Source organism: Leiobunum rupestre, chromosome 3 (genome assembly GCF_980474605.1).
Source record: "Leiobunum rupestre chromosome 3, qqLeiRupe1.1.hap1, whole genome shotgun sequence".
Lineage (NCBI taxonomy): Eukaryota > Metazoa > Arthropoda > Arachnida > Opiliones > Sclerosomatidae > Leiobunum > Leiobunum rupestre.
This window is the reverse complement of record NC_143386.1, coordinates 4,436,473-4,445,071: the sequence shown is the minus strand read 5'-3', so window position 1 is coordinate 4,445,071 and position 8,599 is coordinate 4,436,473. Positions and strand designations below refer to the sequence as shown.

At 41.9% G+C, this 8,599-nt stretch overlaps 1 protein-coding gene across 1 annotated transcript; it reads right to left on the bottom strand.

Moving 5' to 3' along the window:
- Positions 1-2,219: 2,219 nt before the first annotated feature.
- Positions 2,220-6,587, bottom strand: LOC149949145 (uncharacterized). Its single transcript, XM_090169376.1, has 7 exons — positions 6,542-6,587; positions 6,186-6,469; positions 4,081-5,237; positions 3,648-4,019; positions 3,023-3,577; positions 2,453-2,937; positions 2,220-2,407 (listed from the first exon to the last, which is right to left on the bottom strand). The coding sequence occupies exons 1-7, from the start codon at positions 6,585-6,587 to the stop codon at positions 2,220-2,222; spliced, it is 3,087 nt and encodes a 1,028-aa protein (XP_090025502.1).
- Positions 6,588-8,599: the final 2,012 nt, after the last annotated feature.

Below are 8,599 nucleotides of genomic sequence, written 5' to 3'. Positions count from 1 at the left end.
TGTTTCCTACACGAATCTTTCGTCGTTGGAATTTTCGAATAACTGGTCTATGTAACGTATAGGCGTCGTGAGTTTGCAAAAACGTTTCAACATTCTCCCGAGATATTCCGAGCTCTTTGACAGAATCGTATAATTTTTCAACACCCCCGTAGCTAGCTGGATTACGAGAATCGAAATATATTTTTTCGAGTCTAGTCGTTACGTTTATCGGTAACTCTCCCATTTCAAAATTTTGGCACTCGGCGTTTTCTTTTTACGTAAACGGTTCTTAATAGTAGGCGACCAAAGTTTCGGTGACTGTCGAGGTGTCGCGAAAGAATTAGGCCCGACCGCTGACAGCAAAGTTTTCTTTCGTTTGGAGGAGGCGAGCGAAAGATGGGGGCCCGGGGGGGCGGAAGCTGTTACGAACGAAGTAGACGGTAATGGGGTGGTGGTGGGGAAGGCTTGAGGGGTGATTTTCCGTAGTTTACCCACCAGGTTATTAAATTTTGACCAACTCTGGGGTCTCGGCGCGTGGGGACTTATTAGATAATATACTAAATCAACAATATCAGAATCCGTTTGTATTTCACCGTCTAATAAAATCTGCCCCTGGCTGTCCCACCGCAGTCGACCGCTGTCCGAAATCAAATGATTAAATATCTCTCGGGCGCTCGCTCTGTATCCTAGCGGGAACAGATTGACTAATGTTTCGTAACTGGGCGTATCGTTATTTTCAATCGGTTTATTTCGAGCGTGCTTTTTTAGTAGCATCTCTTCGTATATCTTCCACTTGGTCCGGTCATCGAGCGCTTCGCTTTTTAAAATATCAGCCATTTCCGTGTCAATATCCGGTTTGAGTTGTTGATGGGGTGGCGTAATCGGCGCTAAAGTCATTTTTTTCGAGTACCTTAACATTTTTTATGTTCAACCTGTTAGGGCTCCCACGAGCGACGACACAATAGGCAGAAGAAACGAGAAAAATCCGGCACCTTTTTGATTTAATAATATTCGTTTTTTAGTTTGCCAGCCCAATTTTTTCTGGGCAATTTTGCGTAACGTTTTACGGTGTATTTTTAATCGTAGTTTTTGCCGCGTGGTTAGACGTATATTCCCGATAAGAGTATTATACACGCAATCAGATATCGCTTCGATCAACTCTTTATTGGCTTTAATTAAAATATTACGTCTCTTAACGCCCTTTAATTTGCCGATCGATTCGAGCAGATGTTTTTGCGACCTGACTCGTCGAGACATTGTACATCGAATGAATTCGACTCGCTGGGAGGGTGTGTGGTAACTAACCACCCCTCGGAAAAGTATTATTTCGGAATGTATACCGAGACTTGCTCGCCTGGGAAAATATTAGTTCTGATCCGATGTGAGTCGGGGCAATCTTTCTGAAGGTCGATCAATACGTAAGAGTTTGGTTCCTTAGTCGCGTCAGAAATCGCTTCGATAACAAAGTTGGAGTTATCAGGGGCCATTTGGCGCGCCAAGCAATTAATCTGTGTTTTGTCCCGTACATTTTTCGTTAAAAGTATGTAGTGCGCATTGAGGGAAATTTCGCGACACCCGCGACCCTGATGAAATAAATTTTGACTTATGTAGATAAAGCTAACATTACGATGATGCGAGACTTTGGTGAACAACTGGGCAACTTCTCCTTTTTGACCCGCCCCCATTAAATCGTCTAAAACGGCCAGTATCCGTTTCGAGCCGTCAAATAAGTCAGGATCGGGTAAACCCTTATGCAATATAACGTTATATTTTTTAAGTTTATCGTATCCTGGCTGATCCTCGCCGTAAAACCAGTGGATTTCTTCAATTTGAGGTTCAAACATTTGTTTTAAATGTTTAATCAGTTTTTCTACGAAATATGTCTTACCACTTTGGCTAGGCCCGCAAAGTATGATGTTACAACTGTGATAAAAAGGGTACATTATCACCGCGTAGCTGAAACCAGAATGAAATAAAATGGACATTTTGTTTTTATATATAATATTTTTTATTTTTGACAATAACAAAACACGTTTTCCCGTGACACACCCCCCTACCACGTGGAAAGCGGCCGGCGCGCTAGAGACACACCCCCCTCGTGACCACCGACGCGCGCGGATAGCGGATCGAGAGAGAGAACGCGCACGCGCCTCTCTCTCTCTCTCTCTCTCTCTCGTACGCGGAGACCGGCGACCGCGGAGACCGGCGCCTCTCGACCCGCATAAGAGCGAAGGTTTTTTTTAAGCGCGTATTTTATATCCGAATGGAACTGTTCGGTAATTCGATAAAACCCGAACTTTATCCATTACGGGCCGATACGCTTTTTCCAAGTCGACGCTAACGAGCGTATGATCCGGAAGTCGACGTATTTGTTTGGGCAGAGGCACGGCAAACGCCGCCGGTATTTCAGTTTCTTCTTCAGTCACTCCTAGCATAGTTTTTAAATTTTCGCCGTTAATGATATGCTGATTACCGACATTAATTCGAAATCCTTTCACTTCCGTAACGTTAAATTTTTCACCAGTATCCGGATTCTTCACCCAAAACGAGTAATTTTTTGGCCCGCCATACGCGGCTTCGTAAATAAACGAATTCTTTCCATAACCGGATAACTCGCTGACCATATCGCCCAAATAATGGCCCGTAGTTATAAGGGGTTGTTTCGAGACGTACTGGAGGGCGTCAGTGTCCAAATATAGCGCGTTCTCTCCGACTATTTCAAGATATTTTAATAAAACTAATCTCGCTTGACAGGTTGTATAAGCGGCAATCACGCAATTTGTATGTTTTAGAGGGATTTCCGCTTCCTTGATGGGGGCTGATTTCACTAGAAGAGTCGTATCGTTGACTGTCAAAACCGATTTTACGTTGATTTCCGGATTTGATAGCAGTTCAAAGAACACTTTGGGTTCGCGAACGATTTCAGTTTTGGTCACAATGGATCGCTGACCGAGTTTTCTGGAAAAAAAAAGTTTTAATATCTATCACGCTACCTAATATGATTTATAACCCCAATGGGGGGGGTAATAAAATCCATACAGACCCCCACATGGAATTCAGCATTAATTTCGAGATGGCTCGAAGACCTTCGTTTTTGGAGACTTTGGTAGGGTCCAATTTGACCCCTTCATGACGTTCGAAAGCCGCAATGTATTCAGCCTGGGCTTCGGGGGTCTGACAATCTGACGGCCAGCCGCTCGCCTCCACCTTGGTTTTTAGGAAACAGTCAACGTAATCTCGAAAAATCCCTCCACTGTCCGTTGCAGGATCGTATTGCGTCACCGTGTATGACCAGGCCTCAATTTTTTTTGTAATTTTGTATCCGCGATTTACCGCCCATCTTAATTCGTCGATTACCCAAACGCCTTTAAGCATTCTTTCGTCGTCAGAATGCTCGCAGTCACCCTGATACCGTAAATCGGCACACGTCCGGCATAGGGTAAACGTTAACTTTTTGTTAACGGTCCGATACGGAAGAATAGGATGGAATAAATTGGTTGGCGGGAGCACGTTACATAACAATAATCCCTCAAAATCGTCAATGGCTGGAATATCGCTACCGAGCAGAATTGTCGGATGACCAACGGGGACTTTGCCACTATAAAAAGGAAAACACACTTAAATATTTGTTTTCGTTATATATATATATATATTTTTCGATATAATACCGTTTGTTTATAAAAGGGTACAGGCTGCAAATGTCCACGTAGAATATTTTATCGTCGGTCCCTTCAACGTTACAGTACGTTCGTAAGGCTGATACTCTGCCCCCGAAAAAAGCGGCTCGCGGGTCTAAACGTTCCGTTAAAGTTTCCGAAAAATTAGAATTTTTTAAAAATTCATTTATGGCTGGATTTTGTTGTTTTTCCAAAATCCAATCGCACCCCCATTGTTGAATGACGGTATAACCCATTTCTTTAAGTTTATTGGTTGTCCGCATCGTGTTGGAAAATCGTGTATTAAGGGTATCGCTCGCGTTAGCGTATAATGGCTGGTTCCTATTTACAGAGTCCCCGAAGCAAGTCCTACAACCGTGATACCTTTAATGAAAAAAAACCTGTTTATATTTTGTCTCTTCGAACTTTTTAAAATAATACTTACCAACAGCCCTGATATTGTAGAGCGTTTTTCTCACCGATTAGACCATCAATTTTAATTTTTCCAGCACGCGGTTCTCGACCATTCAGCGTTGATACGATGGTAACATTCCGGACATGCGCTTCCCAAGCCAGCCATTCTAAAGCCTCGGTGGATTGAGGCTCGGATAACCGATACAAATTAGCCGGTATTATGCCAATCGTTTCTGGCTCCAAAATTTTTTTCCTTAGCACGTAACTACACACTGACGCGATAGTCACGCCCACGCTAAACGGATTAACTTCGCACAAGTCTTGAAATAGTTTCATAAACTTTAAACAACCCTTAGCTAATATGTGGGTATCTCTAGAACAATAGAGTTTTAACGTTTCGAGGTAATTAAATCCCGAACTCTTTTCGGATTCGAGAGCGTACCATTTGTTAAAACTTTCGCGGTCTTTCGCCGTGAAATATTGGGCCCCGTAAGCTTCCAAGGGGGGCAGCGAGTTCTCCGAGACGTAGTTTGTTTGTTCGGGTTTGTAAATGTCAAAATTATTATCAACTACGTTGAATAGAAAATGAGGGAAAAAATCTTTCGTATATTCGCGACCCAGCTCGAACGTATCCGCGAATTTCGACAGAGGAATGGGTATATAATTATACGAATCCGATAGAGTTAAATTGTGTAGTTTCAGTTGCAAGATGCGAGTTCCATTTATTATCGGATCGGGCTCAAACGAGTCGGCACTCTCCATTATAACTTGTAATAGGAGTTGCGTATCATAATTACTCGCATTATGTCCCAGCGCGGTCACTCTTCTTATCCGAGCCAGTGTTCTTAAATATTCGAAAAAGTTTCGCGCGGAATCTGAACCCAGAAATTGTCGTTGGCGAACGCCGCAAAATCTGCATGCTACGTCGGGGGTATCAACACACGCGACACAATAAGTTTCCGACACACATAAAATGGGTTGATGAATATAACAGTTTTTCTTATCGGGGTGCCGTTTGGTTTGGACCGTTTCAAAATCGTAAAATATCCACATTTGAGTGGGCTGACCGTTGGAATCGAAACGGGGTAACGGGTGTCGCGGGTCTTTTATTACTTGGATGTAACATTGATGTCCCGAGGGGGAAAACTTACGACAAACGGTACAATACTGTTCGGTACAAGAATGCAGCTGGCCGTCGCGTTTAGTCAAATCGATTAGAATCGAACATTCCGTGCAATGAAATAAATTTTGACATAATGATAATTTATCGCCGGTTAATTTTATTTTATGATGAGCGTAGCAATCGACACCCGTAAACTTACGTAAACAGTCGGGACATTTTATTATATCTCCGGTACATTTTATGGCCCTGCAGCACGCGAAACAATAGTCTGAACACGCGTGGGTGCTATCTTGTCTGTACCCCTCGAGACACTTTGAACAAAACTTTGCTTTCCCGAATAAGGGAGCCAGCTTTTTAACTAGATTGAAATGCGCCCCCTCGTTTAAAAGTACAATACGTTTTCTGTCCATACCTCCCCGCACTCTAGAATCGTACACCAAGGTCGGCCAGCTGTTTTTAATTTGATAGATTAAAATATCGTATTCTTTGAGATACGTTCTAAATTTTCTAATCGACTCGGGCGACGCGCATTCTTTATTAGGTCGGACACCCGATTTGGAGCATAGGAGGAGCGCCTCGGCTCGCTGTGCCACATTGTTTTCTTTGGAATGCGACAAAGTTTCATAGACCGTTTTTAGTCTTTTGTTTTCGGGCTCGTTCTGATATTTACACAGTGCCACACCGACGCAAAGAGCTCTAGCGAGACAGATTGAGTCGCTGTTCGCAATACGGACAATTGATTGTCTATTTCTAGAAAACATGGCAAAGGTCTCTAGTCGTTTCCGTTTTGTACGGCCACCGCCTTGGGGGAGACGGACAATGGAAAAAGTTAAATTAACGGGTGCCAGGAAAAACGCTTCTTCCTCATCTGAATATATAGATTCTGAAATCTCATCGAGAAGGGCCTCGATATCAATTTGGTCACGTCTCCTAAATGAAATGGTTATATCGGGATGCGCCGCACCCAGCGCCGAACTACGGATTACTAGTTGTACCATGTCAGCGGGACTTACATCGCGTAATACCCGTTCAGTGACCCTGGCAAGCCCTTCCGCTATATTATTAGATATTTCAGCTTCCAATTCAATTCCCGTCATATTGAAGTTCGGGAACTGTTTTTCATTCTGACCCAAAATTACGCAATTCGGGTCCTCAAATTCAATATACCCTACAATGGGGAAATTTCCCTCCTCCTCCCCGTAACCGCTTTGGTTAAGTAGGTCGTTGAAATAGTCGTCCACCATTTCGGCGGATTCACGGGGTTCAGCATCATCGACCGGGACAATTTTAGGGGCGTCTATAAAAAATAAATATATATTTTAATTTCTTAGATATTTTTGATACGCGGTACGAGAGAAAAAAAACTTACTCTTCAGGTAGTCCAACACAGGTTCGTCATATTCGGCACCCAACATGGCATCCCACTCGAGTTCGAGTAATTCTTTTTCCCGCTTATTATACCTAGCTTCAATAATTTCGCCTAACCGAGGCGGTAATGCTTGATTAAATAATCGGAGTTCGGCTACCGTTTGGCACGCTTCTGGAACGTGGGTGATAGCTTGAACAGTTTCAAAAATTTCAATAACCGTCAAAATTAATTTAAAACTCAGACGGCTAAAGATTGCGGGTAACTTATTTGGTGCAAACCCCGGCTCTAAATTTAAAAATAAACATATTCCGTAATAAAATTGCAGTAGTTGCGGTACGGACCAGGGTCTATTTACCTCCAAATCGTCTAGAAACCAACATAAGCTTTCGCTATCCATTTTTTCTAGGTGCTAAGAAAACGACTTCCAACTAGAGAATTCCGCTGATTAGTGAAGTTTCTTTGGCCGATAGGGCTCTATTTATACGTATCTTTTGAGGCTGTATAAAAATAATATCACGTCGTTAATTCGAAACTCTATTATATAAAACTCGATTGTTTTCTAAAAGATGAGCCCCAATGTTTTTTAAGCCCATAAATTTAAGGATGGATCAAGGGCTACTTTAATGATAGACCCATAAATTTGGTGGCTGTTCATCCTTTTATCGCTGACAATAGTTGTTTTTCAAAAGAGCCGCCCGAAAACTCTTTTGACTATTTTGACAAAGCTGGGTGAATATACGAAAAAAAAACTTTTTGACTGTGTCCTTCTTGTTCTCCGAGCGGCCCCAATTTTTTTACGAGCCGCTATTTTATTAGACACCAAACCCTTAGGGTGGAATCCTTTGGGGGCCACGCCGCTCGAGTCTTAATTGAACAATGTAGGCCCCTACGGTCTTTTTCTTTGAAGGGAAAATTGTTTAGGGGCTCTTTTTTTGTGTCAACCCTAACCTTTTTTACGATGCAAATTAAGTTTGACCCACGCGCGACTCCTGAATTTAACTTGACGCGTCAAATCGGGTATTGTTAAAGCTTTTTTTTTTGCGCACCGAAATGTTTATAAAAAGCGATTGTTTTCACAGCTGTTTTTAAGCGTCGAAGGATGGTCATGGTGAAAGAGTTATATGCTCAAAAACTTTTTAAAAAAAGACGTTTCAAACTGTTAGATATTTTTTGGGGACAAACGTTTTGTCGAAAAATGGTTATAAATGAATGTTGTTGCGCGTAGAATTTTATGTACCCCCATAAACTATGTGGAATAGATCCTCTTAATAATTGTATATATTTTTTTCATTTCTCGTTTGTATTTTTCATTTGTAAATAATTCCTTTCTATATATTAGTTATTTGTCAATATTTCTTTTTGTATATTTTAGTCATTTGTTTATTTTAGTCATTTGTTTATTTTAATACTTTGTATGTCATTTGGTTTTTTATAAAATATATAACGTTTAAATCCCTTTTTTGGTTTATTGATAAATTTAGTTTAACGATAACTTCCGGTATGGAAGGTTCTATCCCCGCCTCTCCCGTTAGTCAGCTTATCGCGAACAATCCTAAAAACGCATTACTAATCGCGTTGATTTTACTTTTAATGGGACTTGTAGAATTTCTATCTCTTTGGTTTACCAATATGGCCGTCGCTATACACATAACACCGCAAAATTTGACTAATCGCGTCACCAAATTATTATCGCTATATATAAGACATTCACCCCCGTCATCCATCGGCAGTACACTACAAACCGTTTCTCGAGCATCATGTCTAAACGAAGCTGTGTAGATAACGTTCCTGGGCCCACTAAAATGTCTAAATTTGATCCGACTCAGCGGAAAGTTAACCCTCGGTATTCACTTTCATCCGAGCTTTTCGTTACTACGGGTTTTACGTCTGAGCTCGATATATCTGTAGCTCTATGCAATAAAATCACACACCAGGCCTTTGAAATGTCTTCGCGCGCCTGGGATGATTTATACGGCCACTGGGAACAAATAAATGATCCACAAAGGCTGCCCTTTCGATCACCGTTCCCGTTATCCGACGCGCTAGTGACCGCCGCCA

What these genes read in the sequence shown, in the direction of transcription:
- LOC149949145 (XM_090169376.1), bottom strand. Translation starts at nt 6,587, where the DNA reads ATGTTGGGTGCCGAATATGACGAACCTGTGTTGGACTACCTGAAGA. An exon ending in ATGCTGAATTCCATGTGGGG is followed by an intron (nt 2,938 to 3,022) that starts GTCTGTATGGAT and finishes TTTTTTTTCCAG; the next exon opens with AAAACTCGGTCAGCGATCCA. An exon ending in AGGATTTCGAATTAATGTCG is followed by an intron (nt 2,408 to 2,452) that starts GTAATCAGCATA and finishes AAACTATGCTAG; the next exon opens with GAGTGACTGAAGAAGAAACT.